Genomic DNA, 17,835 nt, shown 5'->3' with positions numbered 1-17,835 from the left:
CATGGAGCAAGCAAGGCAATCTCTGGCACCTGCCACTGTTACAGTCTTTTGGTACAGATTTTTGAAAGAGCTGATAATCTGCTTATAGTTGGATTTGGAGCAACATTTTAAAACAAACAAAAAAATGCATCAGGCAATTAAACCCAAGGAGCTAATCTGCATTTATTTTATTAGAAACACATCTGAAACTCAGTGTGGACCCCTGAGTGAGTATGGGGTAGAGGCTGGGAGAGGAAGGTTAGTGAACAGTGTGTGCTATTAGTTTTGTTTCTTGTTAGATAACTGGCTGTAAATGGAGTGAAGAAAGAAGGATTTGAAATTCTTAACTAGGAAGACCACAAAAGATCATATCTGTTTCGTGTTTATGAACCTTCAGACCTCACTCCCTAGACATGGATGATGTCTAGGCCCTTAGTGCCCTGACTTTCACCACCATCCCCCAAATGCTATGCTTTAACCTTTTAAGAACTTAAAGAAATAGCAAGTAAATGTATTACGAATTACTCAAATTTGAGTACAAAGATCTTTTTTACAATGTACAATCCTTTCATATAGCCATCTAGCACATATTTCTACATACAACTTAGATTCACATTGAACACCAGTAAATTAAGGTAAAAATAACGAAGCACTTTGGGAGTCTTTCTCATACTGGGTATAGTTACATATTCTACTTGAAGGACACTGTCTGGCTACCTCTGATGTGTGCCTAGCAGTGTCCACCATGGAGTAGAATCTCAACAAATTTATGTTAAATGAATGAGAACTTTTAGCCATTCCCTTAGAACTAAACAATTTCAGCCCAATGGGCAATGCAAAAACTTTATTTAACGCAATGGGTAGCTTTTTGGGGAGAGGCAATCAATGATTCATTTTAATATTTTAATTTTTTTTATTGTTAAATTGTAACAACAACATATGCATTGCTTTGGGAGGTTGTAATATTTCACCGAGCTCTGCCTTGAGCTAGCACGCGTTTTTTAGATGTGTTCAATTTAATGTTGTCTCTTTGAACCCCTGACTTACTGTGGCTTGACTAGGAGTTCTATTTCTGTTCATCCCTAGGACCACAGATTTTTTTCCTTTCTCTTTTTCTAATATTGCAACTTACCCCTTGAAGCAGTTTGTTGTTGTTGCAATTGGGAGGCAGCTATTTCATTTTTTTCTGTTCATAAAAATCAGGTCTCCAAGAGATTCAACAATTTTCTTACTTATCCAAGGTTAAGGCTCTGCTCCTTCCAATGCGTTATCCTTTCAGAACCCGTGTTCAGCCTAAAAGAGGAAGCTTGATTTTTTTTTTTTTCCAAAAGTGGTTCTAATGGTTGAAAGTATCCTGTGCTTTGCTTTTTTCTTTTCCTTTTTCTTTTTTTTTTTACTGTTCACAGCTTTGTCTTTAGAATTGTATTGAGTAATTTAGATTTATCTCTTTTACAGGGTGTTTTATTAGTAATGCTTAGTCTGATGGGTTCTTGCCAGGAAATGTTTTTCCTATCAGGGTCAGAGTGGGAGTTGAGTTTATAGCATAGTGAGCATGTAACATTGTCTTGCTTCATTCTAAGTTTAATTTTCTGCTTTTTAGTCAGCACTTTGGCCCCACTCTTCTTTTTTACATTGAAGAATTTTAGAAGTTAAAAACTGTCCTCATATTCCAGTCATCATTGCTAGAACATTGCTAGAACCCAAACTCCTGACATTTGTTCGTATAGTCACATTGACAGGACCCTGGTTTTCATGGAGGGCAGAGACTGTTGAATTTCTTACTCTTAAGTTCCTTAGATCATCATTGGCCTAATATTGTGCTTATATTTTTAGTAACTATATATGTTTTATATATGTATGCATAATGAGCTAGACTTCCCCAGGACTGCAATTTAAAGTTCTAGATCTGAGTACAGTGATTATGAACTCTCAAACCAGAGTGCTCTTCCCGGTCTTCCTCCACTCACGTTGTGAGGACTGCTTAGCGAGCAGGTAATGAAATGAGGCACATTGACCCTGGTGATCATGATTATTGGGGGCAGGTATTACAACCAGGTCCAACCTCATGCACTGACTATAGCAGTTGAACAGTCCAAAAGAACACCTGTGTGGTATAGTTTTACTCTTACAGGAATAAAGCTTTTCCGTTCTTGAGCACAAGATAGTTTATTTCACTTTCACTTGTAATAGACTCCTATAGTCTTTTCTTCTACCTCCCAGATAAGACTTATTACCTTGCTGTTATCCTTTTCTTCAGGAAGAATCAACTAATTTCTGGATTATATTTAATTATTCTTCAATCAGCTTTCTTAAATTTTTTTCTGCAAAATATAATTAATAACACCTGAATCTTCAGAAATATATATGAAATTGGCTCCTTAAAAGCAAAAGAGTACCTATTTATTATACACTCGTGTATGACAAAAATCAAAAGCTAGTCATATATTTAGAATCTGCAAATGCCAATTCAAAAAGTTGATTATAGTTCTTGGCCTTTATCTCAACTCTTCTAAATAATCAGTAGCTTACATGACATTTGGGAAAAGATTCTCTTTAACATCGTTAAAGTGCGGTTTTAAAGTGCGGTGGAATTTTCTCTGTTCTATAGAGAAGGAATTCTCAGTACATGATTCTAGAAGGCATGATTCTGAAATATTTCATTCCAAGTGAAAGTAATTGTTTTGAAATTTACAATAAAGCAGCATTTTGTTTTTATATTTTTTCTTGGCAAAATAATGATAATGAAAGCTGTCAGTGAGCCGTGTGAATACCAGGACCAGTCACATGCATTATCTTCTTTAATCCTTGCTACAACCTGACAAGATAGGTACTGTTCTTATACTCATTGATAGAAGAGAAAACTGGGCATATAGTCTTCTTGCCGAAAGTCACAGCTTGTAGGTTATGAAACTGGGGTTTGATCCAAGATAGTCTGACTTCAGGTTCTTACACTGTTGAATCTTATGTGTACCTGCTTTTGAGTGGAGTAATGTTTGTTAATTCTAGACCATCTGAAATCTTATATTTTATCCAATCTTTAACTTGCTTTATAGAATCAGATTGAGTGTGGTTTTGTCAGAAGTTTCTCTCAGAAGTAATTTTTAAGATCATAATGTTTTAAGATGTGCATAATAATTTGACTTTTGCCTTTGGAAATATGATGCTATAATAGATATTTAGCATATATGTTTTATAAGTTTGGGTAAATATCCTCATGTCTATTTTTTTGTGTTAATGTGAGTGTGTACATATATATATGAAGAATATATAGCTGAAGAAACTAAAGGACATTTTTAAATTTCAGTTTTGAAGCAGACTGACCAACAGTTATAGAGAGCATAAACAATGACAGAATAGAAAAACAATGAAAGAAAACTCTTAAGTAATTTAACTTTTTTTTCACCTGTACAACAATAGTCCTTGCATCATTTGGTTCTCAAAAAGAAATAGACAGTAGTGATGTTACTTTCTGTTTCTCCTTAGAAACTCTAAGGCAGTAGTACTGTGTGCAGTAATGCCAGCAGGGGGGATAGGTAGCTTGTATTTCCATTAAATACCTTTTTCACGCCCACCCACCCACTCCCCCTCCCCCCGCCCCGCCCATCTTGATTTCAGGTGTCAGAAACTATTTAAAAGAAGCATTGGTGAATATAATTGCAGTGCATGCAGAGGTAAGCTATCATTAAATGTTCTTAAGAGATATGAGTAACAACAACAACAAAAAAAGGCAAATTTGATGGTTTTTATGGTGGTCTTGTTCCCCTTCAGACTATATCTTGAGTATAAATAAAACTCTACTTTCATACATGGACACACACATGTGTTTTTAACTATGAGAGTCTTTTTTCTTGAAATTGTTTTTTCTCATAATTAAAACTAAATTTATTAGCATTTGAAAGGTAGAGAGATTGAAAAGATGGTCTCTTTTCTTGGATTAAAAGGAATGTGAAATCCCTTATCTCAGAGAAGTTATTAACCTCTTCTTTACCAGTATACAAATAAGCATTGGCGTCTTATTCATGTAGCAATATGCTCTTACATAGTGGCTGGGATTCCAGAAAAGTATGTTTGTTAGATGGGTTCAAAGAGCAGACTGAGGTTAGGAAGCAGGTGCATGGTTTTCTGTCCGTGGCCGACTGAGGTACATATAGATATTGATGCTTTTGATTCATGCTAAAACTTGCCGTCACTTGAAGCATTATCATCTTAAGCTTTATATTAATATTCTTGTTTAACATTCTTCTTGAGAGGACTCTTCTAAGGAACATCAAAAGAAGAGACCATAGCTACCACCATTATCACCACTGTAATACCTGTTCTGTAATTTCACAGTCTGTTATTCACTGCTTTGCTAATCTTTCGGGGTAGCTATGGCTCATAGACTGCTAGGTGACCAGATAAAATAGGGCTAAGCAAAGAGATTATCATAGTATAGTTTTAATTTCTTTGTAAAGGGAAGCTTATAAATTTCTCTATAAAAATAAAATTTTCATATGATTTAACTCAGGAATCTATCACATACATCTTTTATGAGTTATATCTTTTCAACCATGACTTTATCAAAGATATAAATATGCTTTCTTATGTTAGCTTCCAATAAAATTAAAGTGTAAAATTAAATCATCAGTCAGTGAAAGTGTTTCTGTGGTAGGTAGACAGGTGGTAGAGGAACTGTGAAATGTATGGGCATATTTTAGTGATAATAGTGATTCCTAGAGAGGCTGCCTTGATTATGAACATCATCAATAACTATAAGATTTTTTGTAAGTATTAGGCTTTTTAAGCCTCCTTTTAATTTATCCCAGTGACTGAAAGTAGAATTTCATTCATAATCCTTATTATTTACTATTTCCCACATGATCTTTATTTGCCAAAAATGTTCTAGTTATGTTTGGGTTGACCCAAAGGTTTAAACTGGTAACTCAATCTGAAAAACGGAAAATCTAAAAAGGAAGCATGATTTAGTTTAACTTATAAATCAGAATAATAAAATGTTTTACCAAATTTCCAAATATATTAACTCTTAATGTACCCAGTATAAAATGGTGTTTATTTTGATCTAAGGAAAGTCTGACCCAGTATGTTTTTATTCCTCTAATTTCTTCTTTAGAAATCATATTTCTCTTTGTGTAAGGGGAAGAGGAAGAAGAAATCCTTAAAACTATTTTTAGTTTGTCCACATCAGCAATCTTTCAGAATTATATTTGCCAATATATTTTAAGGGGATTATTTTTGTCATGAATCAGTTAATACAACTTAAGTATAAGTCACTATCTTCCTTTCATTTATAATTCTAACCCTTTAAAAATGTGACTATGAAGACCTGTGAATTATTTTGTGCATTCCTTTGTTTTTAACAGATTCAAGTCAAGAAAAGTTCCTTTAATACACCGTTTCTTCTTATTTTAAATTTTCTATCAGGTGTTCACTATTTCCAAAGAATTGGTGCCTCGGGTCCTATCCAAAGTGGTTGAAGCAGTTTCTGAAGAGCTAAGCCGCCTTATGCAGTGTGTTTCATCCTTCAGCAAAAATGGAGCATTACAGGTCCCAAAATTGTTCAGTTCCATGTTCAACTTTTATTTTCATTTAAAACATACAAATGTATTTTTAGTCAGCAGTCTTATCATATAAACAGGGTTTTAGTTGTTTTGTTTATTTTGGAATGGATTTGCTGATTTGAGATCTCTGTCATCTATCTTGCATAAGCCATACCCATTATGCATTGTCTACAAGTTCCAGAGTTTTCATTTCTTTAGAGTAGAACAAGACATTTATGACACTTATGAAATGCAAATTCCTTCTAAAGTTCTGTGATTTTTTCTTTTTATGCAGAATAGAGAGGATAAAATAAGAAGTCATTAAATTTGTAGATCAACAGAAATTATCCAATATGAAAACAGAAAAGAATAATTAGGAAAAAATTAGATTTCCTTGGGACAATATCAGAAGGTCTAGCATACACGTAATTCAGTTTCCAGAAGAGTCAGAGTAGCCAATCAGCACATGAGAAGATGGTCAACATCATCAGTTGGAGCTTTCACACATTGTCGGGAGTGTAAATTGTACAACTACTTTGGTAAAAACTTATTTAGTTTCTTTGAGAACTAAACATGCACATTCCTTATGACCCAGCCATTCTAATCCTCAGTATTTAACCAAGAGAACTAAAAGCATATGTTGTAGGTGGGCGGGGAGACATAAGAATGCTCACAGCAGTTTTTTTCATAATAGCCAAAAACTGGAAACAGACCAGGTGTCCATCAACAGAATAAACTAACTGATATGTTCATATAAACAAATACTATTCAGTATCAGTGTGGACAAACTACCACCTGGATGAATCTCAGCTTTCATCTGAGTGAAGGAAGCTTTACACAAAAGCACACATATTACTATATTGGTTTCATGTACATGAAGTTCTAGAACAGATAAAACTAACCTGTGGTAGAAAAACTCTAAGAAAAGTGCATTGCTCTGGGTGGTTGAGATTAACTGGGAAGGGGCCTGAAGGAGGTTCACAGGGTAGTTGTTCTATACCTTGATATGTATTTTCATTACATAGGTGTATGTATCAGTCAAAACTCATCAAATGGTACACTTTAATATTTGTCCATTGCGTAGTATATAAATTTTAACTCAAAAAATGAAAAAAGAAAAAAATTTGAAAGTCTACTCTAGTTAAGGTGTAGTAATATAATGTAAAATAATATAATGGATTGATAGATATGTGATAGTACTAGTAAATGTTAATGGTAGAGTCTGTGGATATACAGATGTTTACTCTAAAATTCTTTCATTGTCTATACATTTGAAAATTTTCATACAAAAATATTGGGAAGCAAAAGGAATGGAGAGCACTAATTAGGCAAGTTGTTTAAGGGAAAGACTGTTACAAAAACATATTTACAGTTGCCTCAATTTTCTCTAAAAATCTGATTTATCAGACTTTTGATATAAAGTTAAAAGATCATGACGATTATAGTAGTTCTATTACAGGAGAGCAGTAGCATAAATGTTATACTGAAGATTAATTAAAAAGGAAGTTACAGTAACTACAGTGGGCCTAGGCAGTTTTGAAATAATAACAAAAATCTCCTCTCCTAGCAAATTACCTCTGCAGCCCATTTACCTTATGTCAAAATTTTTCTCAAAGCTAGCAGGAAAAAGTTAAGAGATAATCAGCTGGAGAACTTTTTCCATATACAACAGGTCCTTGAATAACGTTTTGTTCAACATTGTTTCATTATAACATTGAAAAGGAAAAAACATTGATTCCCAGCTGGGGCCACTGTCTTTTTGGAGGGTGTACATTCTCCCCATGTCTGTGAGGGTTTTCCCTGGGTACTCTGGTTTCCTCCCACATTCCAAAGCTGTGCACATGTCTGCACTGTCCCAGTCTATGTGCGTGTGGGGTGTGTGTGATGTTCCCTGCAACGGAAGGGCATCCTGTCCAGGGTAAGGCCCACCTTGCACCCGGAGCTGCCTGGACAGGGTTCGGCCACCTGAGACCCTGAACTAGAATAAATAGTTAGGCAATAATGATCTTACTTGTTTGTATTAATCTTTCTTAAATGTATGTATAGCTCATATTTATTTCAATGTTTAATATTATAAGTGTTTGGGGTCTTTATTTAGAAGTTCGGTGATGTTTTTGTGACCAGAAATATATCATAAGAATTTAACTCTTGTTTCCAGCTACTAGCCTATGGTAAAATTTGGTTTCATTATACATCATTTCACTTAAAGTCACAGTTTCCAAGAACCTGTGGACAACATTAAATGAGAATTTACTGTACATGTGTCCAGGAGACTACTAGCCACCATAACTTCCAATATCTAATATTTTGATACATCTTAGGAACTGGACAGGCATTTTTCCATTTTGAAAAAGTTAAAATGATTGTAAACACCCCACTTCACCCTTTCCCATTGAGAATGACTGTTTTCGCTGTCTTTCTTTTGAGCAGATAACTGCAAAGAGCTACAGGTTAATCTTTAATAGTCGTTTACATAAAAGACCAATGCATCAGTTTTCAAAACCTTCTTGAGAGCCAGTTTATAGAGGAATGGAGTGATGGTTTAGTGATTTTAGCTGATCTGTTAGCATGACATTTTCTGGCATACAGTTTTTTGTATATTATATAAATAATCACTTTTATAATTGGGGTAATTTATAGGTTAATTAAAACACCTTTTCACTTTGTTTCCATAAAATTTCTACATGAAGATTAGTTTCACAGTGATTTATTTAATCCTCCTAAAATATTCAACTAAAAGTTCTGCATTATTTAGGTTAGCCTTTTTGAATTATAAAAGTTATAATTTATATACCATATAATGTGTCTGTAAGATAAAGAGTATACAATTCAGTGACTTTTTTTTACTGTGTTCACAGAGTTGTGTAATCATCACCACAATCAATTTTAGAACATTGCATCACCCCAGAAAGAAACGCCAGACCCATTAGCAGTCACTATCCATTTTCCTCCCAGACCTTCTCCCCGATAGTAGACAAGCATCAGTCTGCTTTCTATCTGTGTGATTTACATATTCAGAAAATTTCATATAAATGGAATCATACAGTATGAATTTAGTGAGTAGCTTCTTTTACTAAGCATAATTTTTTCAAGGTTCATCCATGGTATAACATGTAGCAGCACTTCATTCCTTTTTATGTCAATAAATATACCATATTTTATTTATCCATTCATCATTTGATGAATACTTGGATTTTCAGTTTTGTCTGATAGGAAGAATGCCTCTGTGAACATTCATTTACAAGTTATTTGTAGGCATATGTTTTAATTTCTTTTAGTTACATACCTAGTAATGTAATTACTAGGTCATATGGTTACTCTGTTTAATCTTTTGGTGAACTGCTAGACTGTTTTCAAAAGGTTATATACCATTTTACTTTTCTATCAGCAATTCCAGTGAAGATTCCAATTCCTCTATAGCCTCACCAATACATGTTACTGTTTGTGTTATAGATTATAGTTATCTTCATGTGTGAGAAGTGGTGTCTCATTCTGTGGGTTGTCTTTCCACTTTCTTGATGATTTCCTTTTAAGCACAGAATTTTTAATATTTGATGAAGCCCAAGTTATCTTTTTTCTTTCATTGCTTGTCCTTGGCTGCCATTTCTAAAAAGGCTTGCCCAGCCCAATATCACAAAGATTTACTCCTGTTTTATTCTAAGTGTTTTATAGTTTTATCACTTACATTTAGGTCCATTTTGAGTTAATTTTGCGTTAAGGAAGGGATCTAACTTCAGTCTTTTTCATGTGGATATCCAGTTACCCAGCCCATTTAATGGTCTCAGCACCCTTATCAAAAATCAGTTGATCATAAATGTAGGGGTTTATTTCTGGACATACAATTCTATTGACCTATATGTCTCTCCATATACCAGTGTCACACTGTCTTGATTATTTTAGCTTTGTAGTAAGTTTTGATATCAGGAAGCGTGAATTTCTCCAACCGTGTTATTCTTTTTCAAGATTGTTTTGTCTGGGATCAACTTGTCAATTTTTTTTTTTTTTTAAGCCAGCTGTGATTTTAATAGGCATTGCATTGAATCTACAGAACTTTAGCTCAGCTCTTGAGATTAAAGTCAGTGTGCCTGAAGGGTATAGGTGTAAGGAAGTAAGCCAACCCATTTCCTTAAATCTATGGCGGAGGGGAATAATTAAGGGACAGTGTTTCAGACTTTCCTTCCTCTCAAAAGCAGACTAAAAGAAAAATTACTAATTAGATAGTAAATGCAGATTGCTGGAAAATCCTTGTGTAGTTTGTACCTTTTATAGCAAGATATCTAGCTCTCTGCCTTCACATAGTCATACTTGACAGTAAGTTGATTTTCAATAAAAGGATATTTTTTCATAGCCAATTTCTTTTTACTATTTTAGAAAGTTTATTTATAACTAGTAATCACCATAAGGGTGGAGGTAACTCTGTGCCTGCAGTAAACAAGCTAGAGACTGTCCCCCTCGTTACTTATTTCTATTTGATAATTGTCACAGTTCCCTGTTGTCACTTTGTCCTTTTCTCATCTTTAGGCGAGGCTTGAAATCTGTGCTTTGAGGGATACTGTGGCTGTTCACCTGACTCCTGAAAGCAAGTGAGATGCTAAATGTTTTTATTCTGAGTATTTCATTAAAAATAAAGCTTGTCTTACTAGTAGTGTATAAAATCCTTTGTAAAGATAACTGATCAGAGTGAATGTTTATGATTTTGCAATGTGATAAAGTCTATCTTTGATCACTTTTTTAGGTAAAAAGCATACACTTATACTAAGCCACAGACTCCTAAGACTGGTTCTTTGTAGCTTAATATAAAGGAAAAAAGGTTTAATATCATTTTATGTTTTTAATTCTGTAAGATAAATCTTAGTCTCATAAATGATATAGCAGTGCATTTCATTCTTTAAAAAGGAAGAAAATAAGAATTGAGTCAATCTATTCATAACAGACTTTTGAAGGACAGTTCAAGTGTTGTAAATATCAGCGTAAGAGGAAGCCTTGTGGTTTCTCTGCAGAATTTTGTAGTGGAAATTTGATGATAATTTTTAGCTGTTTTGAATGAAAGTCAGGATTTCCTATCATTGAAACATCAGTATTTGAACTGAAATAGCACTAACTACTTGCTTTTACAAAATTGTTTACTGACAATATTACCTAGGAAATATTGGTTTATACTGTCAATGTACATGAGAAGCCATATAGTATACAAATAAAATGTTTAAGGACATTTTGTACAATCTACTTATTCAGTTCCAGCTTTTGATAACATGGCTTATGCCATAATTCTTTCTGTCATTATTACAACTGAAAGAAAGACTTAACTATTTTGCTAACAAATAAAATTAGCTTCTTATTTCTATTCATCATGGCTGACTAGAAGCCATTTCTGGATGGCTCCCGTGTTAGTTATTTAACCATACCCTTTCCCAATCATTGTTTTTCTGCACAACGTGCTAAATAACAGATGATAAAAGCACTCAGTCCATATTCGACATGTGGATGGATATCCAGTTATCCAGTACTTATGCCTTGTGTAAGTACCTATATATTCTCACTAACTTAACCTTTTAAAGCCCAAGTTCCTCATTATAAAAGGAAGATAGTAATACTTTCTAGGTAAAGTTTTGGGGAAAATAAGTGAGAAAAATATGTCAAGTCCCCTTCTAAACTGTTGGCACACTACAAATAATAGGTGGTGTCATCTTTATCATCATTTTGTCATAATGTAAAAATAATAAGAGTATCCCATTTGTTTTGATTAATTGAGAAGAGGTTTAAAGAAACAAGATGGTCGTGGTGATTATAGCAGGGACTTCCCTTGACATCAGGAAACAGGAGAGCCAGTTTCATATTGGGAAGGTAGCTAAGTGTGCCCACAAGCTATAACCTATCTCCGCACCCACACCCTGCCCCCACTAGGAACAACTGAAGCTTCCAGGTGCGTTTTATGACTCTATTGAGACTTTGTAGTCAGTCTCTCTTTGTGGTGCTATGATACCCGCCCCTTGTTGAGAAATACTGCTCAAAAGTATTTCCTGGTATACTGATGAGGATATTTTTACAATACAAAATTAAAGACCACTTTAAAGTCATGAATAATTACATTTATTTCTTCACTTTAGTCAACTAGTCATAAGAGATAAGAATAACTGTTTCTTAGTGAATGGTACAAGTTATTACCAAATAATCTCCCCTAAAATGCTTTTTATTTGATTCTGTAGTTTTTCTGGTACTTTAACTAGATAAATGCACCAAATTGGTGTTAAAATTCACTCTGTTTCATGAAGTGAAATAATGTTGAATTTTAAATATTGTATAATCTCTCCATTGTCATACAAATTTAAAATGTAATAATAACTAAATTCTATAAAAGTTGTGTTCCATTATTATAAGATATTAGCTGTAAATCAGGCCCTGGACAGACCAATACTATAAATGTCCCCATTTGTGTAATCCTTCATAAGATCATTCTTATTTTTACTTAGCTTCTTTCCTTTCTTACCAGTTGCTTTATCTATAATTCGAGTTTGTTTTGAAAATAAAGACTTTTTAAAAAATTAAATGCCAACATTAAGCTTTCATCTATCATGAGTAGCATCCTTTTATAAAAATCAATTTCTCCCTTAGTTTTTCATTTCCTAGATGACTTTTTTGACCCTACTCCTACAAAGCCTCTGTCTGATAACTATGCCCTCACTTTTACTTTTTCTATTGTTTTTCACTCTTACTTTTCTCATGTTTCTACATGTTTCACTGGTTTATACTGGTTTCTTTATATTTAAAATATGCTTAAGAATTTTTAATGATGCTCTTAATTTCCCTTAGAAATGTTTCAACTTAAATGTTGCTGTTTGTATTCTAGGTCTAGTTTTAAACAGGCTTTGGAAGCCCTGCCTCAGCTTTCCAGTGGAGCAGACAAAAAGTAAGTAGTAAGTTCTGTATGCTATTTTCAGCCTGTTAGATGTGTTGAAGAAGATTTTGTTGTCTAAAAGTACTCTTTTCATAAATAGTGATTTGTATTTAAGAAAAAAACAGCACTTAAGCCCTTAATAATATGCATTATGTCAGTTGTGCCTTTCTTGTCTCCCAAGTGACAGAATAAGGTAAAACCTTTCTTCTTGATTTATAACAATTTAGAAACTAGTTCTTTTCTTGTTTTAAGTGACTGGTATAGAAAACATCATAAGAAAGTTTATTTTGACTCATCAGTAAACTATTTTTGTCTTAAATTTTTAAGAAGATATTACTTAGAGAAATGTAAAAGGACAGCATGCTAAAATTCAGGACTCGATTGTTTTCCTTTGAGTAGCTCAGCAATGTACATTTTGTGCTTTATGTATTAAGAAAGAATCGATTTGTACGTATGACATAATAAAGTTATATATGTTTCACCTATACTGTATTGATTTTCTCAGCCTGAGTTTAAACTTTGCTACTCATATAAAGGAAATTCTGACCTGAGACAAAATCTAGGCCAGGCAAATTTCATAAATGCCCAGCCCACTCTCAACTGAGGTATTGGAAACATTATAGATCTTTGCTCCTTCATCATCTGTAACTGAAGTCCACCTACCTTTGCATTTGGCTGATCAGTCCATAAACAAATATTTATGGTGTTATTAAACTGTGTGAAAAGCTCGGCATGGGCTCTGCGCTTTAGCACAGGTGAATGTTGTGGAAACTCAGAGGGCAGAGAGAACACATGGGGCTGGGCTAATGGTAGGAAAATGTCACATAGAGATTTGGACTGGGCTTGGAAGAATGAATAGCAGACCAGGTGTTTTGCTTGTATGTTCCTGTGTATGTTCCTAAATGGGCAAGTGGATGCCTGTACAAACAGTGCCCACTTGCAACCCTGTCTTCCATTTTCCTACTTCTTTCTTCTCACACTAACTTTCAAGCTCTATCTGATTCTAAACTCTGCTGATTTCTTTAAAACAAATATGATAAAGATTAAAACAATCACTATTATATTTAACATGTGGAACATGACTCAAAAGCTAATGCTTTTGGGGGGAGTTAACAACAACAGAAATCCTGATATAGTCCTGGATGGGGACTGTGTTTTAGATCTACTATTGGGGCAGTGTTCTAATATTGAGCATTGGTAAACAATGAATAATCTCTTGACTCCAATGCCCATAGGCCCATTTTTGGTTGATTCATCTGAACCAGATGAATCTAAGATCCCTTCTGGCCCTAGAATTATATGGATATATCAGACCAGTTAAGGAAACAAATGAGTAATCAAATAGTACACTGATTTGCCCAGTGGAATTAGAACTAACCCTGATTCTTCTGGTGCTTAATTCACCACTTTAGTACACCATTTGTCAATATTTATTAAAGACAAAGATGCAAAATAAGAGGAACAGAGAATAGTTTTCCAGGGGTGGGGGTAAAGGGAAAGGTGGCTAAAAGGGTCATCATGAGAAAATTTGAAGGGTGATGGACCTATTCTTCATCCCAGTTGTGGAGGCTGCTAAGATGTGTTTATCAACATTCACAGAACTGTATACCAAAAAGAGTACATTTTAGTGTATGTAAATTTTTAAAAAGTGAATTAAGCAAAAGTACAGACTCAAACAATCTGTTTTAGGAAGGAACCTAATTAATTTGGGGAAAAGGAATAGGAGTTAAGAATCCTTAGATAAACAATTTTTTTGAACGCACAGGAGCCAAAATTGGGCAGTTTGTTTCCCTGTATGTTTTCTTATATTGCTAGACAATCTTCATTCTGTCACGTTGTAACATAGTCTCTGCTCCCTGTAGGTTACTGGAAGAGCTGCTGAACAAGTTCAAGAGTAGCATGCACTTGCAACTCACCTGTTTCCAAGCTGCTTCTTCAACCATGATGAAAACATAAATACCACCAAAATAAGGGCAGTCCAAAGATAACAAGTAATAAAATTGTTCACTTTCTAAAGTGCCCTAAGCTATTAGTATATAAAGCATTAGGTTTACAATTTCTCTCTCTCTCCCCTTCTCTCTCTCTTTTCCCCCTGAATTGGTAGCTTAGAAAGATGTTGGTGTATTTTTATTTCAACCAAAATAACCTTATTTGAAATGCCTGAGCAGTGTTTGTTTTGTCATTTTTATTACATTAGGTCCTGTATGACTTTAAGATATTTTAAATATATATATATTTTTTGTTTTTTCTTAGCTAAATGTTTTATGGTGAATGCCACAGAAAGAGTTACTTTTTCAAAGAATATTTTGGGGATGGCATGTGATGTGTAGTAAAGCATTTTTCAGTGTCTCATTTACTAGAGTTTTAGTGTCAGCAGCTTCCAAGACACATGGACAGATTGATAAGAAGAGATTTGGAAAGTTATATTTAGACATCTTTGAAGCTTTAGCTCTCCTAAGCCATACAGGTGTACTTGAAAAGTTCATATCAATGGATAGTTTGAACTCTCCTAATTCAAGTAGATTTTTAGAAAAATTTATGATTTGCATTAAAAAAATGTTATAAGTGGGGTAGATTATTTGTGGTCCAGATGTCAATGAGTTATCTTTGCATTTGCTGCCTAATTTTTATTTTTCACAGCGCTAAATATTAAGCATCTTTTCAGTGTAGCTTTTTTGTTGTCTCATTCTTAATTTGATTTGTCATTTTACATCACTGTGTTGCCTGTCCTTGAGGACCCCTTTGTTACATGTGATGGAGCCTGGATACCCCATGGGTGCCATTAGAAACAGCTACAATCTCCTGGTGTGAGAGCTAGCACTGCCCATCGCTGTCCATTCCTTCCCCTCAGACAGTTTCTTTTCTCTCCACTTCTTATCTTTTGAGGTATCTTGCTCAGTAACTAAGAACACTGCTCTTGCAGAGTCTGTATTTTCTGAATATTTGAAGATGCTCCTTAGCCACTAAGCAGTAGTAGCTGCTGATAAACCACGGGCCATTTGTTGAGGTCATGGTGAGGTCTTTCTATGTTAGTGTTCCCTACCTAACTTTACCATACTATTTGCTTCAGAAAACTGAGCAATTCTCTATTTGTAGTTTACGTGTCAGAGTTTTCCAATTTTTTATGGGTGTCACAGAATCCCACTTTTTAATGCTGAAATTAATATCTTTATTAATACAAGTAATTTTAGAGTACAGTATAACTGTCTACAGTATGCATTATTTGAAATAAGTCAGTGTTATGTTTGTTCTTTTGCTGTATAGGGAGAAATCTTAGTAACTGGAAGTGAAAGTTTAATCTTTTACAAATGTGCTCAATAAAGCTTATGACTATGAATTAAATTACAAAAATGCAATTCTAGTTGTATTATTTTAAATAGTATACAGCATTCAGCCACTACAGAATGTGTCTTCAATACAAGATGTAATTTAGTTGACATTTTTCCCCTAAGCATCTTTATTTCAACATTTTTATTAGCTATATAACTTTTTATAGGTCCAATTTTAACACTCAGAATAAATACTTAAATTCTAGACTACCTTATGTTTGTCTAACCATTGTCAGAAAGCATTTATCAGGTGTCCTGTTAATTCTCTTCTTGTTGGGGGCTTACCATATGCCAGGTACTGCAGAAAATTATCTCATTTAGTGCTCTCAACAGCCTTTGTAAACCTTATAAGCTAGGTGGTATTATGTCCATTTCACAGATAAAAAAAAAATGGGCCTTAGAGAGAGGTTAGTGACTTCTCTAAGACTACAAGGCTGGTAAGGGCAGGATCTCTGTCAAACTCAAAGTTGTCTGGCTTCATCACTTCTTAAATTAAGCACTGCCAGTTCTTTCTCCCAGCTGAACATGCTTTCTGCTGTCCCTCTGCCAATAACATAGCTCAGGGAAACATATAAACACTAGCAGATCATAAAATTTAAGCAAAATAGAAACAGGTAAGTGCTTTAATGGCTTAGAGAATAGAGCGTAGGCACAAAAAAAACAAAAAAAAAAACAAAAAACCCCATACCCAAATGAGGTGCTTCAAGGACTACTACTCCAACAAATCAAGGGGGACTTCTTGGAAGAAAGGGGAATTTTAAGAGCTGCTTGAGCTACAGAAGAATGTAATGATTAAGAGGAAATGGCTGAATATAATATAAGTTAGAAGAAATCTGAGAGACTTGGAGCAAATTTATAAAGCGGTAGCTGAGAAAAAAATTTAAGTTACTCAAAGGTACTTGCTTTTACACCCAGGTACCGTTAGGGTTTAGCACACCCACGTCCATGTGGTCAGCCTGGCTTCATGTCAGTTAGCAAAGTTGGCCTCACCTTTAATATTGAAAAAGTATTAGAAATAATTTGGTTTTACTAAGACTTTCTATATCAGTGTACCATGAAAGTGGCATATTCTAGAAATGATTACGGCATTACAAAACAAGCATTATTGCAGTAGGCACAGCTCCCTGAGTCACTCTCCTGTTTCTGTCATCCTTCAAGAAAACATGCATGCAGTTTTTTTGAAGGGGATAAAAAGGAAGGATTATATTTTAATTTTAGATTTGGTACAAGATGATCATGTGTTTCTGTTTTGATCATGTGCTGTGGGATATTGTACTAGTAGTTGCATAATGTGTTTTCTGAAAGTTATCATAAATTACCAGCTTGTATATAAAGGTTAGATTTCTAAAATAAGGAAAATTAACTATATTTTATTTAATATATATTTGAATAATTATACGTTACTCTAGACTCAAACTTGCATACATATTTATCATTAAACATTTACCTAGCAGTACTATCATATAGGTTTTTGTATGGATTTATGAACTGCTCTGAAAAATCTAAAAGATATACTGAATACTTGACACACATACCTCAATTAGAATAGCAATTTTAATGATCTTAGCTTCCCCTTAAATGCAGATCGCATATTTTTATAGAGTCTTCATGCTTTTTCTGTACTAATATCATCTCATTTTCTATTCACCCACATTTTTAATTTAGTGTTATTATACGTATCACTGGAAAGCCTTTTTGTACCTGGCTAGGTTATAAATATGTAACAGTTAATATTTTAAGAACAGAATCTGGATCTTTGGGTGACCTGTTGTAATTTGGCTAATGAAAGCCACTAGGATGTCAGAATACCTTTCTCCTGTCTAGACCCATGAAGTCTTAGACAGCGTTAGCACTGGAGTTGGTCACACTATCTTTATTAGCACTGTCACCATGACTGGTCCCCCCATGGTTGTATCGCACTGATCATTGTTGATATGATTGTTGTAATTGTTATTTCAATCACATTTTTCTTGAACGTTTCTACCTACGAACGCTTTAGCTAGGCACAAATCCCTGAGAACCAAGACCACTACCTGAACTTAATTGCCAAGAAAGGCCCCCAGATGGACTCATCCCAGAGGGAGGAGGACAACCA

The 17,835-nt window shown here is 34.3% G+C and overlaps 1 protein-coding gene across 2 annotated transcripts in view; it reads left to right on the top strand.

Annotated features, from left to right (window-relative positions):
* Window positions 1-15,767, top strand: part of EXOC2 (exocyst complex component 2) — a 210,204-nt gene extending 194,437 nt beyond the window's left edge. The window contains exons 24-28 of one of the 2 annotated variants that reach the window (XM_011383239.2): window positions 3,595-3,650; window positions 5,401-5,523; window positions 10,038-10,099; window positions 12,364-12,423; window positions 14,274-15,767. In XM_011383239.2, coding sequence (XP_011381541.1) covers window positions 3,595-3,650; window positions 5,401-5,523; window positions 10,038-10,099; window positions 12,364-12,423; window positions 14,274-14,367 — 395 coding nt within the window. In that variant the 3' untranslated portion in view covers window positions 14,368-15,767. Of the gene's footprint in view, window positions 1-2,727; window positions 2,814-3,594; window positions 3,651-5,400; window positions 5,524-10,037; window positions 10,100-12,363; window positions 12,424-14,273 lie in introns of those variants that run through there. The other variant, XM_023524910.1, reaches the window with a different exon arrangement.
* Window positions 15,768-17,835: the final 2,068 nt, after the last annotated feature.

This window comes from Pteropus vampyrus, unplaced genomic scaffold (assembly GCF_000151845.1).
Source record: "Pteropus vampyrus isolate Shadow unplaced genomic scaffold, Pvam_2.0 Scaffold509, whole genome shotgun sequence".
In the NCBI taxonomy this organism is placed as follows: domain Eukaryota; kingdom Metazoa; phylum Chordata; class Mammalia; order Chiroptera; family Pteropodidae; genus Pteropus; species Pteropus vampyrus.
Note: the sequence above shows the minus strand (reverse complement) of the source record. Positions and strands in the feature narration are given on the sequence as shown.